This window comes from Pongo abelii, chromosome 16, assembly GCF_028885655.2.
Source record: "Pongo abelii isolate AG06213 chromosome 16, NHGRI_mPonAbe1-v2.0_pri, whole genome shotgun sequence".
NCBI lineage: Eukaryota > Metazoa > Chordata > Mammalia > Primates > Hominidae > Pongo > Pongo abelii.
The window spans coordinates 20,510,198-20,533,108 of NC_072001.2; the positions used below are offsets into that span (position 1 = coordinate 20,510,198).

The 22,911-nt window shown below is 40.7% G+C and overlaps 2 protein-coding genes across 4 annotated transcripts in view; both read right to left on the reverse strand.

Annotated features, from left to right (window-relative positions):
- The window catches only part of LOC134759383 (putative HERC2-like protein 3), a 42,904-nt gene extending 35,464 nt beyond the window's left edge, over window positions 1–7,440 (reverse strand). For 2 of the 3 annotated variants that reach the window (XR_010137333.1, XM_063716512.1), the window contains exons 1-6: window positions 7,331–7,440; window positions 6,844–6,947; window positions 3,403–3,532; window positions 2,567–2,617; window positions 2,212–2,363; window positions 1,322–1,513 (exon numbers count right to left, since the gene is read on the reverse strand). Coding sequence is in view for 1 of the 3 variants with exons in the window: in XM_063716512.1 (XP_063572582.1) it covers window positions 1,322–1,513; window positions 2,212–2,308 (289 nt within the window). In the remaining 2 variants the exon portion in view is untranslated. The remainder of the gene's footprint in view (window positions 1–1,321; window positions 1,514–2,211; window positions 2,364–2,566; window positions 2,618–3,402; window positions 3,533–6,843; window positions 6,948–7,330) is intronic. The other variant, XR_010137334.1, reaches the window with a different exon arrangement.
- Window positions 7,441–10,730: 3,290 nt separating this feature from the next.
- The window catches only part of LOC129050367 (E3 ubiquitin-protein ligase HERC2-like), a 38,460-nt gene continuing 26,279 nt past the window's right edge, over window positions 10,731–22,911 (reverse strand). Inside the window, exons 6-10 of the mRNA XM_063716509.1 lie at window positions 19,589–19,703; window positions 13,144–13,253; window positions 12,567–12,676; window positions 11,888–12,055; window positions 10,731–10,859 (exon numbers count right to left, since the gene is read on the reverse strand). Of these exons, the coding sequence (XP_063572579.1) occupies window positions 10,841–10,859; window positions 11,888–12,055; window positions 12,567–12,676; window positions 13,144–13,253; window positions 19,589–19,661 (480 nt within the window). The 5' untranslated portion in view covers window positions 19,662–19,703 and the 3' untranslated portion in view covers window positions 10,731–10,840. The remainder of the gene's footprint in view (window positions 10,860–11,887; window positions 12,056–12,566; window positions 12,677–13,143; window positions 13,254–19,588; window positions 19,704–22,911) is intronic.

The window sequence follows — 22,911 nt, forward strand, 5'->3', positions numbered from 1 at the left end:
GGACTGGTGTTAATTCTTCTTTAAATGTTTGGTACACTTCTATAGTGCATTTATTGGTACAACAACAAGATGATGACAAATAACCCTATTTAAAAAGGAGAAAGGGGCTGGGTGCAGTGGCTCATGCCTGTTATCCCAGCACTTTGGGAGACCAAGGCAGGCAGATCACCTGAAGTCAGAAGTTCCAGACCAGCCCGGCCAACATGGCGAAACCCCATCTCTACCAAAAATACAAAAATTAGCCAGGTGTGGCGGTGTGTGACTGTAATCCCAGCTACTCGGGAGGCTGAGACACGAGGAGCACTTGAACCCAGGAGGCAGAGGTTGCAGTGAGCTGAGATCGTGCCACTGTGCTTCAGCCTGGGCGACAGAGTGAGACTCTGTCTCAAAAAAATAAAATAAAAAATAAAGAGAAAGGGATTTGAATAGACACTTCTCCAAAGAAGATATACAAATGGCCAACAAGCACAAACATGTAAAGAAGCTCAATGTCATTCGTCATTAGTGAAATGCAAATCAAAATCACAATGAGATGCCACTTCACACCCACTAGGATGGCCTTAATCCAAAAAAACAAACAAAAAAAGAAAACCACAAAAAATAGTGTTGGCAGGGAAGTAGAGAAACTGGAACTCTGCAATCCTGCCCACTGGTGGTGGGAATGTAAAAATGATACGGCACTGTGGAAAAGTTTGGTAGTTTCTTAGTAAGTTACACACAGTTGTACCATATGACCCTGTAATTCCAGTCCTAGGTGTATAATCAAAAGAACTAGAAACAAGTGTTCAAACAAGTATTTGTATATAAATGTTCCTAGCAGCACTATTCACAAAAGTCAAAAGGCAAAACCAACCCAAATGTCCATCAACAGATAAATGAATAAACAAAATGTTATATATTCATACAATGAAATCTTTTTCAGCCATAAAAATAAAGTACTGATATATACCAAATGAAATAACCCAGACACAAAGGCCACAAATGGGATGATTCCATTTATATGAAATATCCAGGATATGCAAATCCATAGACAGAGAAAGCAGATTTGTGACTATCGGGGCTGGAGAGCAGGGTGAGTCAGGACTGATGGCTAAATGGGGTGTATTTATAGTGATGAAAAAGTTCTACAACTAGACAGTGGTGATGACTCTAGAAAATTGTGAATATACTTAATACCGCTGAATTGCGATGTTAAAACGCTACATTTTCTGCTATTTGTGTCTTACCATAATTTACAAAAAGCTTAAAAAAAAAAAAAAAAAAGAAATCAAAGCAAAATCTTGACGTTTTCCCAAAGGCTCTCAAGCCGGTGCAGACCTACCAATCAGGCGCAGTGCCATCTGAGCGAGGGCCAGCGTGCTGGAATTGAGCAGGAGGTCGACGTTGTTTGTGCCGTGCTGCAGGGTGAGCATGCTGAGCATCACCAGGAGGAAGCGGGCTTGCGGGATGGTCCCCAGGCTCGGTCCTGACACGTTCTCATTGGTGATGGTTTGCAGGGGAACCGGCTGGATACCTAATAAGCATTGACACCCACTGACATTTCTTGTGATGGATAGAAGAATAAACGTAACGCAGAAAGCACGGGCTATTACTTTAAACATCTGACTAATAGGCATTGACACCCACTGACATTTCTTGTGCGTGGATACAAGAATAAACGTAACGCAGAAGGCACGGGTGATTACTCTAAACTTCTGACTATTTTTCAGTGGTTTCCACAGAGTGGGCAGCTCTGTCATGCTGCACGATGGGTCTACCCCCTGTATTCTGTGCACAGGTCGTTCCATCTGTCTACAGGACTTAGCATGTTGCTCTCTGAATACACTGGTGCCCTATTCCATTCCTTCCATTTCAAATGTAAAAGTTATGTCTCACTTTTCCTCCACAAAACCAATCCAATCAACTCTCTGTAGATGCTCAAACTATACAGAAAATAAATATTAATATAGGACACAGACACTTTAGGATATGTGGTGATACACATAAAAATGTAAAAATGTAAAAATGTTATACTAGAGTACTTCAACATTGTGTCTTCTGCTAAATTTTAAAGTTTTGTTTAAAATCTGAGAAAGCTGACAGCAGCATAGATTATACAAGTACAAAGTACAAACACAGTCTTCTCAAAAGCAAAAATTGGCATTTGCAAGTTTCCACAACATATAATTAAAGGCAAACTATAAAATAACATTGATGCAACTGTTGACTCACCAAACTCTTTAAATTTGGCACTGGCATCCATCAAAACATTTCGAATGTTCTGAACAGCCCAAGCATACAGCTTGCCAAAGGTGACTTCCAGCAGCATCCGATTAAAAGGTGGGATCAAATCAACATCCTTTAAACAATCAGTAAGAGGTTCCCTTTCAAATAAAGATAAAGAATTTGACTCGGGACACTGCCAGACTTCTAACTGTTACAGAACAACATTTCGTTGCCACAGCTTCCTTAATTAAGAAAAAAATATGCTAACGTTTTACCCTATATCGATCCCCTCAGGAATAAGTCTTTGCCATCCACAAAACATCACGTACTGCACAGATAGAAGTAAGAAATTCTTGCTCACCAGTTTTAAAATTGTATCTATCCCTTCCAGGCGAATCTCTGCTCTCTCCAACTGCAAAATATCAATGCATACAGTTAAGTGTTATGTATATTACCCAATGCAGACATGCATTTCTCATCAAATGTTACCTGTTTTAGTAGACACTTTCTCATTTTTTCCACATCCACCGGTTCCACCTTAAGGGCAAATTCAGCAATTGTACTGAGGAGTGGAGACTGCGGATAAAGACCCTGCACATTCTGCTTCAACCACTTGTATTTGTGAACACCTGTAACAGTACTCAACAGCAGCTGCCATTTGTCCTAACAAAGGAAAACCATTTTCATCATTTGTCTACCCTATTTAATATTAAACTGTGCTCTAAAAGTTATTCAAGTAAAATATAAATAATGCTCATAGGTTTAAATTGGTTAAAATGTTAAATTTAGTCATTAATACATGGTTTTAAAACTATGCTATAAATATAAGTGAATTTATAATCTCTATACTAATATATGTTGGAACAGGCTAGCTTGGCATACAAAGTTAAGTTATGGTTCATTTTAATGGCCACAGGGCCCAGCACTGTTTCTGGAACAAAGAATATATTTAAGGAAGGAATGGTGAATAATTAATGATATAATCTAGTACCAAAAATAAAAGGAAACCCTTCTCCAGCTACAGCTCTGACCAAGACATCATAAGTCAAGTTCATGAAGCATCACTGGGGCCATATTTCTAACAATCGCCCGTCCCTCCCTCTGGATGCTCAGGTACAGAGGTACGAGACTGTGGATTCCTTTGCTATGTGCTATGATTCTATTCAGCCAACCTCAGAATCACAGAAAATACTGCACCTTGGGTGATTTAATTGCAATGGGTCTCTTGTCCACATTTATTGGACTGTGAGGCAAAATGCAAGCTTCTTCTAAATCACTCCATTTCCAATTTTTTCTTCATCATCTATAGATTCTGGCTTCTTAGGAACTGTGTTTTAAAACATCATTCACTATAAAAATCATATACTTAAATATTAATTTTAAATTAAGAAATACTTAGATTTACATGAAGGACAAATATTTCATTCAAATAAACATCTGAACAACATTATAAATTGCAATGCTCAACAACAAGAGTGAAATGATCACCCTGGCAGAACAAAAAGACAAAGTGAGAGTGCGACGAGGGGAGAAGCCCCGAAGCAGGGGAAGCCCGGCAGCCAGCAAGCTCTTCCTCAAGTGCCAGAGAGTGAACATTTGAGTCTTTCAGGCCATACAGTCTGTTGCAAATACTCAACTCTGCTGCTGCAGCACAAAAAGTAACCACAGATAAAGCAATAGGTGTGGCCGTGCTCCCGTAAAACTCTATTTATGGTGCTACAATTTTAGCTTCATGTAGTTTTCATGTGTCAAAAATAATATACTTCTTTTAATTGTTAAAAAACGATTTCAAACTGGAAAAAAAAAAAAAAGGTCTTAGTCCATGGGCAACACAAAGCAAGCAAGAGGTGGAATTTGGCCCACAGTTCCTGGCTTGTCCGCCCTGGTCCAGTTCAGTGGTTCTGTTAGTGTGTAACTGAATCAATTGAATTCACTGTGATATGTGGAATTTCCTCCCTATATTTTATCTCTTTTAAAATTTTTGGTCTAAATCTCCTCAGCATATAATATAAAAAATAAGCAACATGATAATACACCTGGGCAGTAAAGAGCTAACATAGCAGGCCGGGGTTGCTCAGACCCTGCAAATTCCCAAGGAAGGTCTGTCCCTTCATGATTGGTCCTTCTTCTAGGAGCTGAGCTCTGAGCCCTTGGAACACCCTGCCTGATAAGTTTTTTGGTATACCTGACACCCAGGACCTTGTGGCAGTGGTCTGGCCAGGTAGTTTATGCTAATGATGTGACTTGCGAGGGACCACTTGTTTTTGCACTGGGGCACTGGAGTCTGAGTAATTGAGGTCAGTCACATGGGCACTGCCTGCATATGTGACTGGCCCCCAACAAAAACTCTAGACTCGAGGCTCAGGTGCGCTGGCCCGGTTAACATTTCTTCACACATGATGTGACACACTTGCTGGGAGAGCTAAGCACATCCACGTGACGCCACTGGGGAGAGACACCAAAGCTTGTGCCTAGTTTCCTCTGGACTTCCCTCCATGCACCCTTCCCTTTGCTAATTTTAATCTGTATCCTTTTTGCGGTAAAAAAACACAGCTGTGAGTATAACAGCTCTTCTGAGTCGTTTTAGTGAATCATCAAGCCTGAGAGAAGGCTCGGGGATCCCTGACACAGCAACAGGAATATTAATCACTTAATCTTTTCAAGTTACTTAATTTCCAAAAAAAAGAAAACCAGCTTGAAACAGCACACAATAAATCTATAAACCCACAAGAAACTCTGAAAGTGACAGTGTGAGCTCAGCACCCACGGATATGAGATGGCAAATGGTGGAGTCTCTCTCCCTCATGCTGAGACAGCCTGTCTCCTGGGCCCGGGCTGAGTTCCTGCGTGCCTGGGTTAAAGGAATCACAGAAGTGTGACTGCTGTGACTTCCTGATCCAGAGCACCCCTCGGATTCAGACAGGCTGTTATGGTGTAGGGTTTGTTCAGGAACAATCAAATTAGGATGGCTTCTATCACACTTTAGTCTTTCATAAGCTTATTGTTCAAAACACCCATCAGAAACTCAGTAATTAATACTGTTCAATAAGCAGGTTTGTGAGTAAATCAGTATAAGTCTTAAGAATATGATCAGAGGCCAGGCGCGGTGGCTCACGCCTGTAATCCCAGCACTTTGGGAGGCCGAGGCAGGCAGATCACGAGGTCAGGAGATCAAGACCATCTTGGCCAACATGGTGAAACCCCGTCTCTACTAAAATACAAAAATTAGCCAGGCGTGGTGGCACGTGCCTGTAACCCCAGCTACTTGGAAGGCTGAGGCAGGGGAATCGTTTGAACCTGTGAGGCGGAGGTTGCAGTGAGCTGAGATCGCGCCACTGCACTTCAGCCTGGCGATAGAGCAAGACTCCGTCTCAAAGAAAAAAAAAAGGATATAATCAGAAATTTCTGTAGTTTATTTATAATCACAAGTGACTAAATTCTAAGCATTTTTATTCAAATTTGGATTTAATGCAAAAAGATTTTTCTGTACCCTTACACAGCTACTTCCAGGAAAATGTCAGTAACTCTTTTAGCTTCCCTTTATAATTCTCCATGTATCAGAATACTCAATATTTCCAAACAAAAAACATTTCTTTAGAAGAATGGCAATAAGTTTAAATGTTCCCATTATATCTCATTACCAGGATAACTAATAAAATAAAAACACTTCCTTGTTCCCATCAATTTAGTAAAGATTATTTACATTTTCAACATCAATTTACTAGTAATCAAATCATACCACACTCAATTCCTAAACTGCCTCATTGTCTGATTGCTTGGAAAAATAAGCGAGATTTCTGTGCCCAAGTAACAGCAGATACCACATAAACCCACATGCCCAATAAAGCAGGCAGCAACCACACAGCCCAACTGCAGAAAAACTAAAGCACAGATACGTGATTTGGCTAGAATATTCCTTAGGAATCAGTTTCCAAAGTGACTGTACACCACGCTTCAGAAAGTATAATGAATTGTTACATGCACAAAGAACACACTGGGCAACAAAACTATGACAAGTATTCGATGACAAGTATTAGTGGACTGTGACCACACATGTAGAGGAAATGAAATTTATTCTAACAAAAATCTGAAAAAAGCAAGAGTTCAACTTTTCCAGTCACAGAAGATATTTACAGCAAAGTTAATTCTCCCCTTCATAAAATGCTTTAAGCCCTGCCCTAATGGCATTTAATACATTTTATTACTTGTGGATACCTAGAAAGCTAATCCCAATATATAAATTCTATGTGTTCGTGAATACATAGTAAGGACAAATTTCTATTGTAAAGAATTACACCTGTACATAGTTCTTCCCAAAAAATACATACCTCAAGATAATAAGCCATTCCAAATTTCTACATAAGACCAAAGTTTAACCTCTTTTCTTGTGGAACACTGTCTATATTTCTCACAATTGATCATTTAAAAAACAATCTTTCAAGACCAGTACATCACAGATCTCAACAAGAATAAATGTAAATTCATTTATGACAAAACTTCTAAAGGATCTTTATATTTATCTCTAATGCCCCCCAAAAGACTCAGATATCAGTACTTCTAGATCCAAATATTCCTATCACAAACACACAGAGGGTATCCCCTGCTATCCTCTGCATCACTCAAGGCATACAGCCTCACCTCCAAATATTGGCCAACACAAAACGCGTGCATGGATTCCCGAGTGTCTTCAAACTGCAAAGCAGCTTCCAAAGCTACCACTGGGTCTTCTCCTGCAAACTGAGCTGAAACAAAAAGGGAAAAAGCAACGTGAGTTCAATTCAGCTTGCCTGGAGAGCTATAGGAGAAATAGTGAGTAGGAAATAAGTTAGGTGCTTAACTCAAAAGTGAGGGTTACCAGAGTATAATGACCTCCCACTGTCTCCCAGGGTTGCCTGGGCCGACTCAGAACTTGAAATGAGTTCCAAGTATTAAAACAAAAATGCATAATGAGAGGAAATTCTTCAAATGTGCTCAATTTGTTGATAAGACAGACACCAAAGCCACCGATACATTAAAGTATGCGGGGGCTGGCACAAAACTAAAGAAATCATTTATAAGCCAAATACTCTGCTTAGAATGATACAGGCTGTAACTTTTAACCAGGAAATAAGAAGTGTAATCTTACCAAGAATACTATTTCCTGTTAACGACTGTGTCTGGAAGTCCTTTATATCATATACTTTCCCGTCAATCACAGTCCAGAAACCTCCATCTTTATTATGGTTCTCCAAATCAGCTTTGCATATAAGTGTCACTTCCTCATTATTTCTACAGTTCTGACCTGTAAAAAATGACTCTGTATATACAGAAACCAGAATCAGTCCATCGATCAATCAACAGGTAAAATGAAAAGAACTGTGTGAAAGAACTACAGCAGAAATAAAAAAATCCACAATCACAATGGGAGAAATACATATCTAGCTCTGAAACTAATACCACATATACAAATTCTATTAAATATAGAATGCTTTAAAAAAAAATCTAGGCAGCACGAATATCAAATCGGGCCATGCCAGGCCACAGAGCAAATCTCAACAGATTTCAAAGAAATAAAGTTACAGAGCATGTGTGCTGACTACAATGCAGTTAAATTAGAAATAGGTTTTCAAAAATTCATTCAAAATAAAATAAAAATGACTGTATATACAGAAAATAAAAATATTCCTCCACATATTTGAAAATTATAAAATACACTCATAAGTAACCCAAAATTCTAAGAAAAAATGACTATGAAAATTAGAAAATGTGTTCAATTAATAATCAAAATACTGCAGATCAAAATTGGTGACATACAACTAAATGCATGCTTGAGGGCATTTCTGCCTTTAAATGTGTATATTAGAGGGAAAAAGCTAAAAAAGAAAAGAAACACCAAATCAATAAAAGTCTATTAGTTCATAAAAATACTCAAAAAAAGAAAACCTGAGTGGTGGTCACCTATGCAAGTGCTAGGATACCAACTCAATATTACGAAAAATAGTTAAAGGGAGGTGGCAGTTCAAGAAGTCAAGCTTAGACTATGTCCTTCCTGTACACATTGTACCTCCTGCTAACCAGACAGCAGAGGGCAAGGTTGGTGGGGATTTTATAGAGGACACGCAACACATGAATTCCCTGGTCTAGTTCACAGAACTAAAGCGGGAGCCACCCAGCACTACAGGCCTCCTGAGCCAACAGAAAGCATGCAGCATGACTCCAGACATAACACCGCCCTAATGAGCCTGAATTCAAATCCAACCAAACCTCTAGATCTAACCAGCAGATTAATGGAACTAACAGAAGAACATGTTGGTCTAGAATAAGAGAAAGCAATCAACCAAATTCAGAAAATGTGAAGTTCTCCAAAATAACCAACCTGCTTCTTTGAAAAAGAAAATGGTATGATCAGAGACAGGGAGAGGAGGGCCTGGAGCCATGCTGTTTGGGGAAAGAGACTGGAAGCATATATTAAGCAATGCCAATATGCAGAACATGCTCAGGTCCTAATTCAAAATTACCATCTAAAAAAGGCATTTTTGAGATAGTCCAGGAAAATGTAACATGGACTGCAGGTTAGATTAAGGAATCACTGTTAATCTTATAAAACAGGATAATGATATTGTAGGGTTTTTTTTTTAAATCCTTATCATTAAGAGGTAAAATGCCTTAAAATATTTTAAAGACAGAGTTATGCTTTAAAATAATCCAATCAGGCAGGTGCGGTGGCTCACACCTGTAATCCCAGCACTTTGGGAGGCCGAGGCGGGCAGATCATGAAGTCAGCAGATCGAGACCATCCTGGCTAACACAGTGAAACCCCATCTCGTACCACACCGTATTACCTCATTTAACAGATATGATGAAGCAACTGAACAGGCTATTTTTCCATTTCCATTGCATTTCAACAGAGCCCACTAAAAAGTAGTATAAATGGCCCTTAAATACTAATATATTTTAAAACGCTCAAACTATATCGAAGTCACCACTTTCTGCCTAAGCAGGCAAAATCCCAAAAGCCCACACACAAGGCTGGGAGGCCAGCAGCCCTATTGGTGGTGAGAGAAATCAAGACGTACAGGAGCAATCTGGTGACAACCAGCCCACACTAGATGCATCCCCACCTGTGCATGTGCACAGGCACACAGGCGTGCACACATGGAGGACACATGTCCCAGGTCAGGCCTTGCAGAACTATTTGTGTTTTTTGTTTTTGTTGTTTTTGTTTGAGATGGAGTTTCACTTTCGTTGCCCAGCCTGGAGTGCAGTGGCACGATCTCGGCTCACTGCAACCTCTGCCTCCCAGGTTCAAGCGATTCTCCTGCCTCACCCTCCCGAGTAGCTGGGATTACAGGCATGTGCCACCATGCCCCGCTAACTTTTGTATTTTTTAGTAGAGACGGGGTTTCTCCAAGTTGGCCCGGCTGATCTCAAACTCCCAACCTCAGGTGATCCACCCACCTTGGCCTCCCAAAGTGCTGGGATTACAGGCGTGAGCCACCACACCCGACCCTCAACACTATTTGTATAGCAACACTGTGGCAATAAGCCCAAGTGTCCACCAATAAGAGACTCACTAAAGAAAGATACATAAAAGACACATCCACACACTGAAGACTAAGCTGCTTTATAAACACAAAGAGCGACACTCTGATAAAATACTCCAATATATATGGTTAGTAAAAAAAAAAACAAGCAACAGAAGTAATGCAACATGCTACCACTAGCGTACTCATTCCAGAGAACAAGGAGGTTACAGAGGAGACTGAAAAGTCAGAGGCAGCAGGTGGGAAATGGGTGGAAGGCGTGGGCGGGGAAGCGACAGTGTGTCTCTGCCTAGGTTTGATTTTTGAACCACGTGACTGTATTCCTTTTTTTTTTAATGACTGTAAAACAAAATAAATGCTCTTCATACTAGAAATAAAATGTTAGCAAAATCTGCATTCAAAACTAGGATTACTGTTCTACACTGACAAAGTTCACTACCATTAGCAAAAGCAGTTTTCTCATTGACATAATGAGATACAACAGCGTGCATGAGGTCCTCAGCAGGCCTGCACCCTACAGGTGCTCCACACGTGCAAATCACTACTATTACCATTACTATTACATAACAGATATAATATATAATTATACTGTCACTGCTATAACCAGCATTACATACTAACACAGCCCACATTCAGAGTATAAAGAAGGCTGTGGAACCCCCTGCAGAAGGTGGGAGGGCCTGGGACTGTGGATAAAGGGGAGCTCTTTGGGACTGTGCCACCTGAACCTGGAACCTGGGCCCCCAGGTTGGGTCCCCAGGCCTGTGTGCCTCAGCTTGCTCATCATTCACTCTCAACACGGATAACACCTTCAACTGCAAACATGTTTAAAAAGCACAGGCCAGCTCCCCCTACCAATACCAGAAAAAGCAAGTCTCCACACAGGCCCAGGATGAGAACCTACAAGTGGTACTAGCTACAAAACACATGGAGAACAGGGTTCTTGCACACACACCTTATGAGATGTTGGAGAGCTATACGGCAAAGGCATCTACAGGGTGTAGCCAGACGGTCTAAAAGGGCCGTGACAACAACCGCCATTTGTTGCAGATCAATGGCAAGCTCATTGTCTTGTGGAAGGGTGAGGTACCTCAGGAAACTCTCACTGGGGCTCAGAGGGCCAGACAAAAGCTAGAAAGGAAAAGTAAACAAACATTCAGAAATGGTGGGAAAAATTAAAGTAACACAGTTAGCCTTTACCCACTCTTTGTATGTTGGTATTGACTCATTTGACCCATCAAATGACAATGCTGATGATATAGTTATACTATACAGCTACGTATTTGTGCAGCATATAAACTGTGTAAATGTCTAAATTTGCGGTATACATGTACACAACATTGACTGTGCGTGTATACATTTATGATACCACAGGTAAGTTGAATCCACACAGATTACTAACATGAGCAAACCACCCTACAGGCCTAGGAGCCCTGGAGAAAGGCAGAAGCACCTCTGTGGGAACCCAGCACAGCATCTCAAGCTGGCCTCGAAATCTAAAACCAAAACCTTTATTTTAATCTAAACATTGCCCACTCTGGAGAACGCCGACTTTCATTTGCAAATTAAATCATAGTTCTAATTCTTCTAAAGGCAGAAGAGTCCTATTATCATTAGCTTAAAGACTGCCAAATAATAGAAAAATTAAACCAAAGCATGATATTGAAATGCCTAAGACTTTCCCAAAAAGATGCAAAATCCAACTTGTACTTGACCTGTAAAGACCAGCAGTCCTGGAGGTTTACGCCCAGGGCCCCACACGCCTGCTCCTCCCCCAGCTCGGCGTCCACACCTGTTAAGGGGGGAGCTGGTACTAAACAGAGTGATAGCTCAGGTGACATGCCCTGCACAGAGCCCAGTACATAGGAAGGACCAACAAAGCAGGCCGCTCTTTTCGTCATTCTTTTCTGGTATTGATTTAAAAGTGCGTGTTTCAAGCTTGGTTCTGTGCTGACAAGGAAGTCGGTGCTCACTGATCCGAGTCTTCTCCACAAACAAGTGACCTCCTATACCTGTCTAACCTGACTCACTGCTGTTACCACCAAACACACACATGCCAGAGAAAAACACTGCCGCGGACACACACGCTGGTCTTGCGTGAAAAATAAGTAGACTCAAGTGCCACCTACACACAAAGTTCCATCATGACACTCACGTACATGTCGCCATTGGAGTGAGGCATATCCTTCCTGCAAATGATGCTCTGGAACCTTTGCAGCAAGGGCAAAAGTGGGGCACTGGTGCCCTGGGCAGAACGCTCATTGTCAGTCTCCTGTGCCCCGCTGTCCCACAGCTGAAGCAACAACAGGATGGCAGACAACATTTGGCTAAAGGAGAAAACATATTTATTCCTTGTAAAAACAGATTAACTTCTTTTCTTCATGGTTGATCAAAAATAAAAGCAAACAGCTAGATAGAAGTGAAGCAATACTTGGGATATTAAAGGAAATGAAAGTAAAGCCGTGGTAATTAAATCACTGAATTGACACCGAGACTTTAGCATAAGACATTGCCTTCTGCTGATAGGAAAGACCAGTCAAGAAGCTCAAAGAGCACGTTTACATGGAACTTCTAGGATCTTAAATTCATGGAATAAAAATAATTAAATGAGAAAAACTGAAAGAAAAAAAAAGAACAGTTCCCAGGCTAGAAAACTGAGCATAAAAGAGGAAGAGAAGAAAAGGTAAAGAGAGAGCGAGCTCTGGGACATGGTTCTCTGGTTACAGAGCACCACATCTGCTGCAGTCACACACGATTTAGTGAAATGCACACAACGCAACAGGTATTTGGACACAGAGGTGCTTCCCCAAAGCATTTCCAGTCTGCGGCAGCCCTCACCTCAACGTGCCTCTCTGCACAGCCAGCTCCAGCAGGATGGCCAGGGCCAAGTGCTGGTCCTGCAGGGGGATGCTTCTGGCCCTTTCGTGCCTGGTGTTCCATGAACATCCCTGAAATGAAAGCAGTGGATGCAGGAACAAAGCGACCTCCAGAAAGACAGTATGCTTACAATCACACTTAACATGTTTACTACACACTCCCTCCCAAGGAAGGATATATTTTTAATATTTAGAATCAAGTTTCTGAGACTTGCTACTCAAATTTTTCAGAGATTTTTAAAGTATACAATTAACTTACAGAAATGTATTTTATTTAAAGTGTTCATTCAGATACTATATTACAGTAGATGACATACTCCAAGTGTGTGAAGCATGAAATAATTTATCTCATTATCCAAAACATAAGCAGAAGAATAGCTATCTTTTCCAGTTTCAATGATGTGTAAGACTATACCAGTATCAACCTCCTCCTACAGAATTAGAGAACCAATTTCTAAAACCACCTGAGGATCTGGAGGCAAAATGTCTACACTAATTTCTATCTCTGATCAAAGATTACCTGGTTGCTTACTCCATACCCAGCTCTCCAGAATTGACTTGGCCCTATATACAGGTGCAGGAGTTTCATCTTTTTTCTCTTTGTCATCCAGATCTTCTTTCTTTGTTCCACTTGATTCGACACTATCATCTGCAGAATTAAAATTTTTTTAATCTGTAATCGCTTTTCAGAATGCCATACCATTAGTCTCTGCAAATGTCCCTCCCCGAAAAGTTACAACACACATCATTAACTGAATGTTTGACAACTTAAAAATAAAATACATGAATCATACCTCTAACAGATCCAGTATAATTTTCATAAACAAACCAATATATCAGCCAGGAGTGGTGGCTTACGCCTGTGATCCCAGCACTCTAAGAGGCCGAGGCGGGTGGATCACGAGGTCAGAAGATGGAGACCATGTTGGTTAACACGATGAAACCCTGTCTCTACTAAAAATACAAAAAAATGGCCAGGTATGATGGTGGACGCCTATAGTTCCAGCTACTCGGGAGGCTGAGGCAGGACCATGGCGTGAACCTGGGAGGCAGAGCTTGCAGTGAGCTGAGATGGCACCACTGCACTCCAGCCTGGGCAACAGAGCAAGACTCCATCTGGGAAAAAAAAAAAAAAAAAAAAAAAAAGAAACCAATATATCAAATTATTTAAAGTGTGTCTTCCAAAATGATATTTCATTAACTTCCTAGTAGATTTCACAACTGAGAAACTTAGTTTTTGATATTTACCTACTTCAATTTCACACCAATTGCTTTTATCCAGTGAGTCCCAGTGCTTGCGTACCCATGGGAAAATGGAGGGTGTAGAAAAGGAGTACAATTCAAAAATCTTTTAACTCTTTACAAGGCCCTACTCCACTGCCAACTGGGAAGCACTGCTATGCAGGGGCACTGTCACTGATAGCATCATTCAAGAGCACTGGGACAAAAAGGAAAAGCTGAGAAAAATGACTTTAGGCCACTGAATGTAAAGTTTCAGTCAAAAACAACTGTCATAAAACTCCTTACATAGTAAGCGAAGAGAAGAGAGAAATAACCTGAACCTTGAAGTCTAAACACCTTCCATCACAGAAGGCTGTGACTAAACATCTAAACAACATAATTAGAAAAATGTATCTCAGTCGGTGAAAGACATGATATCCCATCCAGATTACAAATAATGAGTATCTAAAAATCTCGAAGGAAACAGTTCCTCTGTTTACAACATTTCTGACACCAAATGTATGGAATTTTGCACCAAGCAATTCTCCAGTTCTCTGCGACACCCAGCTGTGTGTCCCACAGTGCAATTCAATTCTGAAACTAACTACCTAGAATTAGCACAGACCCCACAGGTTAATAACAGCAGAGAAAAGGTGAATGCTGAAAAAAATATCCAAAGAACTAATGGCTGAAAACTTCCTAGGTTCGGCAAATGACATAAACCTAGGCAGATTGAAGAATCTGTGCAAAGCCCACACAAGATAAATCCTAAAGGAAGCCATGACGAGGCACATCATAATCAGCTGCTAAACACTAAGGACAAAACCTTTTGAAAAGTGCCACAGAAAGTAGATATAGAAGAATGTCTTTTGTGGCCTGAAATTAAGACCAAATATTATGTGCTGCCTTGAGATCGGTAAAATCAAGAAGGCCTCAATAGCCTAACCACAAGGTCTCCCTGGAGCTCTGCTCTCAGGTATAAGATCCCAAAGCCAAACAACCTCCTTATCATTGGAGACCCGACCCCAGCCTGCTCATCCCTGCCGGCCCAGAGATATTCAAACAAGCCAATCACATCACCCTCCTGTTACTACAAAATATGTCTCCCACAGCCCCTGGTGGTTCACTCTGTTCCCAAGTGCAGCCCCCATGTGGCATGCGGTCTCCCCCACCCCCAGGGCTGTGAGCATGTGTGACTAATAAACTGCTATTTCATCTGTGCAGTGTCGGTGTCCTATGTTCAGCCATCCCATATCCCTAGGGCAGGCATCTTCTAGGGTTATAAACAGAACTTTAATCAACCTCTCCTTGGTTATTTCACTGGTTCCATGATACAGCTTTTTCTGTGCAAAAGATCTGAACAGGAACTTCACAGAGGATACAAGAGTGGCAAAGAAGAACATGATATTCAGCATCGTTAGCCATTACGGAAGTGCAATTAAAACCGCAATGAGATCCCACTAGACTTGTTAGAATGGCTCAATTGAAAAACACTGGTAACATCAAGTGCTAACAAAGACACAGAGCAACAGAAACGTGACAGATTGCCAGTGGGAATGCAAGCTAAAACAGCCTCCAGTTTACCAAGGTAGACACCTCATGTCACAGAATACAGAGTAGAACCCAGCCAGGAACACAGCTCAGGTGAGAACACAGGTGCTGGCTCTAAATGCCACACTCTGCCCTATGTGTGTGTGTGTGTGTGTGTGTTGTGTGTGTGTGGTCACTAACCACAGTCCACTGGCCAAACCCAGCCCACAGCCTCTTTGTGTATGGTCTGAATGCAGAGAAAGTATTTTACTTTTGTTGTTGTTTTGAGACAGAGTCTTGGCTCACCACAACCTCTGCCTCCCAGGTTCAAGCGATTCTCCCAGGTTCAAGTGATTCTCGTGCCTCAGCCTCCGAGGAGCTGGGATTACAGGCATGCATCACCATGCCCGGCTAATTTTTTGTTTTTAGTAGAGATGGGGTTTCACCATGTTGGCCAGGCTGGTCTTGAACTCCTGACCTCAGGTGATCCGCCTGCCTCGGCCTCTAAAAGTGCTGGGATTACAGGTGTGAGCCACCATGCCCGGCCACCGTATTTTATATTTTTTAATAATTGAAAAACAATCAAAAGGAAAACAGTGTTTTGTGACTTGCAAACATTCTGAGGACTTCATCTTTTGTGTCCATAAATAAACTTTACAGAATGAACGTCCCCTGCCCGCTGACGCAGTATTGTCTGTGGCTACTTTGGCACTACAGCTGCAAGGTCCCATGGCTATGACAGAGACCATAGGGTCCATTGAGACCTTAAAATATTTACTATCTGGCCCTTTAGAGAAAGTAGGCCACCCCTACCCTACATCTGGCTATAAATTTTACACATTTGACAAATTCTGAGACCCTGTCTCAGAAAATAAGATAAAATATTCATAGTCTTAATAATGGAAAACAAAAACATTTATTGAATGTCAAAACATCTCCCTAACACCCCGAATCAGTTGGGATCTACATAAAGAACAATTACGCTCTGCTTTCTAACCATGATTTTTAAAAGAACAAAGGACAAAAAAATTCATGAAATGTGAGCCAGCCATGGTGGCTCATGCCTGTAATCCCAGCGCTTTGGGAGGCCAAGGTGGGCAGATCATGAGGTCAGGAGTTCAAGACCAACCTGACCAAGATGGTGAAACTCCATCTTTATTAAAAATACAACAATTAGCTGGGCATGGTGGAGGGTGCCTATAATCCTAGCTACTCAGGAGGCTGAGGCAGAGAACTGCTTGAACCCAGGAGGCAGTGGTTGCAGTGAGCCAAAATCATGCCACTGCACTCCAGCCTGAGCGACAGAGCAAGACTCCCTCTGAAGAGGAAAAAACAAAAAAATTCATCAAATATAATGAATAAAACATATACTTTGGATTTTGCCATGTACTTAGCTTTTTTTCTTAGAGCACCTTTTAGAACTATTGTTTCACAGAAAACACTTTGGGAAATGTTTTAATTTATAAACAAATACTGGAGGGCTAGGAAGAAGAGGTTAAAACTTTTAAAAATATACAGAATGAATTACTGATACAATAAAAAAAAAAAAGGTTGCTGATTCCTGTCTTGGAAGACACTGTCATGTGGACACTCTTAGCCTCAGCATCCACAGGTCCAGAAAGGGAAAATTTCAAGTCAGAGAGAATTCTCTATATATATACCATTTATTTGGAACATTCAGCCCTCAAGATCCCAACACCATGACCTCAGTTTCAACACAATTGTCCTTAGTCCTCATGTCACTGCTTTTGGTGCTGCCTGTTGTCAAGGCAGTGGAAGCCAGTGATGCAACTGCTCTCTCGTTAAAAGGTGTGGTTCTCAGTATTACAGGCATTTGTACTTGCTTGCGGGTATATGCACAAAAGAAAAAACTGAACAGATGTGACTTTGAAGGGCCTAATGAATGAAACCTCACTCCGAGAACCTTTGTGCTACTGAAACTAAATGTAAGCTTTGGTGTCTGAAAATTTCCAAGAATTAGTAAGTAAGAGAGTTTTACTTTCTGAGTTGACTCCATGAAATGGGAACAAATTGGTACACAAATGGATTTTGCCCAGAATCCTAGGAAATCACCACTGTTCAGTTGTAATCACTGCCTCCTAAATCAGTGAGTCTGTTCTCTGTATTTTATTAGACTTCTGTCATCTCCCAAGTTAATATTGTATTTAGATATCCAATAGTCAGCTAAAAAGGGAAACATTTATCTCTGGGAAGAAAAAAAATCATTTAGAAAAATGTATTCAGTGTATCTAATACTGAAATGGAGAAAAGACTTAATGTTAAAGGGAAAAAAAAACACTATAGACATTGACATAGAAAAGAGATTTAATGTTAAAAAAAAAAACTTTATATTAACTGAGTAACACCTCCTGATGAGAAGTGCTATATTAAATATAAACCCAATATGTTGTTTAAAAAAAAAAAAGATGAAAATCAAAAGCACTATGCAGAATGAAAGAAGCCAGACACAGAAGAACCTAACTACATGATTCCATTTATGGAGTTCTAGAACAGGCACAATTTGTCAATGCTGGAGAAACATCAGGCCAGCTATTGCCTCTGGGAAGAAGGGGCAGGACACCAGAGAACTTTCTGAGCAAGAGTCATGATAAAGATGTGGGTTACACAGGTTACATTTGTCAAAACTTGTGAAATGGTAAACTCAAAATAGATGCGTTTCATTATACATAAATTTTACCTGAAAGTCAAAAACAAAGTTAAACTAGAATCAATTACATACATGAGTGTCTAAGGAGCTAGGTGAGACAAACAGCAGATGGACAGACAGCAGGATGTGGAGCCAAATACAGTGGCAGAACATGGAGGTGGGTCTGCAGCCACTCATTGTACACGTCAGTTATTGTGTGTGTATGAATGTTTTCAAACAAATATAAAAAATAAATTAAAAAAAAACACGGGTAACTCTGCTTGACACTGAAACTGAAAAGAGAGACTAATACTTTTTCCCATGGTTTGTTTTGTGTTTTTTGTTTTTTTTTTTTTTTGAGATGGAGTGTCACTCTGTCGCCCAGCCTGGAGTGCAGTTGCACAATCTCTGCTCACTGCAACCTCCACCTCCTGGCTTCAAGCAATTCTCCTGCCTTGCCCTCCCAAGTAGCTGGGATTACAGGCGCCCACCACTATGCCTGGCTAATTTTTGTATTTTGTAGTAGAGATGGGGTTTCACCATGTTGGCCAGGCTTGTCTCAAACTCCCAACCTCAAATGATCTGCCCACCTCAGCCTTCCCAAAGTGCTAGAATTACAGGCATGATCCACCGCACCTGGTCCCCATGTATTTTCAAGTGGACACCATTCCAATTCATTCCACAAAAGAAGAAATACTTGCCGGGTGCGGTGGATCATGCCTGTAATCCCAGTACTTTGGGAGGCTGAGGCGGGTGGATCACGAGGTCAGGAGATCGAGACCATCCTGGCTAATACAGTGAAACCCCATCTCTACTAAAATACACAAAAAATTAGCCAGGCGTGGTGGCGGGCGCCTGTAGTTCCAGCTACTCAGGAGGCTGAGGCAGGAGAATGGCATGAACCTGGGAGGCGGAACTTGAAGTGAGCCGAAATCGTGCCACTGCACTCCAGCCTGGGTGACAGAGCAAGACTCCATCTCAAAAAAAAAAAAAAGAAGAAGAAATACTTTCTTCAGTCTAACGCTCTCCCAACTGAGCTATTTCAACTTAGAATAAATACTTTCTAAACTGGTAGCTTTATCCACATTGATGACTCTCAAGTAGGGGGACCAACAAACTTCAACAACGGTTCTCAACCAAGGATCTTTTCAGATTCAACAAGTTTAGGGTGTATACAAGCACCCATTTCTTTTAAACCTCAATGGGGACTCTGAAACACAGCCACTGTTATGAACAACCTAATGATAGTATTATTGAGCATTCAAAATTACAATGCTAAATAACATTGTTCAATGGCATTTCCTTGCAGGCCAAAGGCTTCCAAAAAGTGTTTAATACACTCCCAAAGAACACCACAAATGCAGCAAGATGGTTTTGCAATAAAAATGCCTTCAAATCACATAAAACAATAAAATCCAGGCAGCTTGTATTAACTACCATTTTAGACAACAATCTCCAAAGTAAAAAGCAAAACTTCAAAGAGTTAAGCTCAAAGCTTTTGTTCCTATAGGACATTACAAAATTTCTATAAAATGCATTTTATAATGGTCTTTACAAAATAAAAAACACTAGTTAAAGTCCCTTACCTTTTCTAGGAGGGAGCTCTCCATTCTGGGTTGATTCAGTTCCAGTGTATACAATTTCTCCATCTTTAACCATTTCATTCCACAGACCACACAGCTCATTTCTTGAGAATACAAGCTGGCAATGATAAACGAGATAAGCTTACAGAGTGCTCACACTCACATTGCAATTTTTAAAGAATGATATGGAAAAAAAATCTCAATCCCCCTTATGTATTCAATCATTCGGTAATAAAATCAATGATTTACTGAATTAGTGACTTAATCATTTTACATTTCATGGAAGTCATTCAAGAAATATAAATGAAAAGGTGCATAATAGTGTAAATACTATGCTACCTCTTATGTAACATACAAGAAAAAAGACACATGGTCGGGCGAGGTGGCTCATGCTTGTAGTCCCAGCACTTTGGGAGGCTGAGCAGGGCACATCACCTGGGATCAGGAATTTGAGACCAGCCTGGCCAACATGGTGAAACCCCGTCCCAACTAAAAATATAAAAAAATTAGCTAGGCGTGGTGGCAGGTGCCTGTAATCCCAGCTACTCAGGAAGTTGAGGCAAGAGAATCGCTTGAACCCAGGAGGCATAGGTTGCAGTGAGCTGAGATCGCGCCACTGCACTCAGCCTGAGTGACAAGAGCGAGACTCAGTCTCAAAAAAAAAAAAGAAAAAAGAAAAAAAAGACAGACACACAAACACACACACGTGCATGTGCTCTGAAAAGATAAACCAAAAGCAAGTACCAATGACTACCTTTGGGGAAATGGGGAGGGGACATGGACAAAGGCAGCAGGACCAGAAAAAGCAACAACATTGTGAGTATACTTTATAAGTCTTTACTTCCGAAACATACATGACTTTCATCCTCAAAAATTAAAATTAAATCATAAAAAAGCAAAACCTACAACTGGCAACAAGCAAATTAACCCATGCATATACAAAGAAAAGTAGGTCAAGGGACTTTTGAACTATATATCATTAATAGAATATACTATAATGAAAAATAAAATCTTTTATTTATTGGTATTGATAATATTGTCACAATTTTAGAACTACTTCATGTTGCACAATAAAGCAATGTAAATACAACAAAACATGTTTATGATAAAGTATTAAATGTTATTAGAAATTAAGACTTTAGGCTGGACATGGTGGCTCACACCCGTAATCCCAGCATTTGGGAGGCCAAGGCAGGTAAATTACTTGAGGTCAGGAGTTCATGACCAGCCAGGCCAACACGGTGAAACCCCATCTCTACTAAAAGTATAAAAAATTAGCCGGGTGTGCTGGTGCATGCCTGTAATCCCAGTCACTCAGGAAGCGGAAGCAGAATACTAGCATGAACCCAGGAGGCAGAGGTTTCAGTGAGCCGAGATTATGTCACTGCACTCCAGCCTGGGTAAACAGAGTGAGACTCCATCTCAAAAAAAAAAAAAAAAAAAAAAAAAATTAAGGTTTCCAGTGGAAAAGAGGAAAAAAATCATAGAAATTTTGAAAAACAAGTTAAATTGGAAAGCTATGAACTTTATTTTTGAATATATTTGCTTACTCTGTTTTTTGAAAGGACTAGAATCAAAGGCAATCGGACAGCACGCACCCAGATTTTGGTTTCTCAGAACCATTTCCCAATAAAAGATGCTAGGGCTCTTGGGAAAATAAATAGATTCAAGGGCTAGGGCAGACAAAGATGAGCCTGGAATATCTTGTTTCCTCAAAGAAAAAGCTGTTAATGTCCAGGTGCGGTTGCTCATGCCTATAATCCTAGCACTTTGGGAGGCTGAGGTGGGCAGATCACTTGAGGTCAGGAGTTTGAGACCAACCTAGCCAACATGGTGAAACCCTGCCTCTTCTAAAAATACAAAAAGTAGTTGGGCATGGTGGCAGGTGCCCATAATCCCAGCTACTCAGGAGGCTGAGGCAGGAGAAGAGCCTGAACCCAGGAGGTGGAGGTTGCAGTGAGCCGAGCCTATGCCACTGCACTCTAGCCTGGGTGACAGAGCAAGACTTTATCTCAAAAAAAAAAAAAAAAAAAAAAAGCAGCTGCTCAAAGACTGATAGGGACTCCTGGCTAAATTTATAATAATTATAATATCTGTGAGCATCAAAATCAAAAACGCCTTTGCTTGCTAACATCTGTGAGTCAGAAAAGGCTTCCCACAACAGGAAAAGGGAGCATTTCAGACACTGGGGGAAGGCATCCATTCTGAAAACTGCGTATGTGACAGAAGCTCCCTTGTCTGGCAAAAAAAAAAAAAAAAAGCCATTTTTAATCAAAAGAGGCACAGATGTTTGCCCATCTTTTTTTTTTTTTAACTTCTGTGGATACACACTAGTTGTATGTATATATACAAATGGGTTACATGAGCTATTTTCACACAGGCATACTATGCGTAATAATCACATCACAGTAAATGGAGTACTCAATACCTAAAGCATTTATCCGTTGCATTACAAATAATCCAATTATACTGTTATTTTTAAATGGACAATAAATTGACTGTAGTCACCATGTAATGCTGTCAAGTACTAGATTTTACATATTCTATCTAACTCTTTTTTTTTTTTTTTGAGACGGATCTCGTTCTGGCACTAGGCTGGAGTGCAGTGGCACGATCTTGGCTCACTGCAACCTTTGCCTTCCGGGTTCAAGGGATTCTCCTGCCTCAGCCTCCCGAGTAGCTGGGACTACAGGCTCACACCACCACACCCAGCTAATTTTTGTATTTTTGGTAGAGATGGGGTCCACCATGTTGGCCAGGATGGTCTGGGTCTCCTGACCTCATGATCCACCTGCCTCGGCCTCCCAAAGAGCTGGGATCACAGGTGTAAACCACTGTGCCCAGCCCTATCTAACTCCATTTTTATACCCATTAACCATCTGCACTTCACCCCCACTTTATCCTTCCCAGTCTCTGATAACCATCATTCTACTCTATCTCCATGAGTTCAATTACTTTCATTTGCTTAGCTCCTACAAATAAGTGAGAACATGCAAAGTTTGTTTTTCTGGGTCTGGCTCATGACATTCTGTTCCTGACTTAGCATAATGACCTCCAGTTTTATCCATGTTGTTGCAAACGACAGTATCCCATTCTTTTTTATGGCTAAATAGTACTCCATTGAGTATATATGCCACATTTTCTTCATCCATTCATCTGCTGGGAACACTTAGGTTGCTTCCAAATGTTGGCTATTGAGAATAGCGCTGCAGTAAACATGAGAGTGTACATATTTCTTCAACATACTGATATTCTTTCCTCTGGGTATATACCTACCAGCAGTGGGATTGCTGAATCATATGATAGTCCTATTTTTAGTTTTTTGA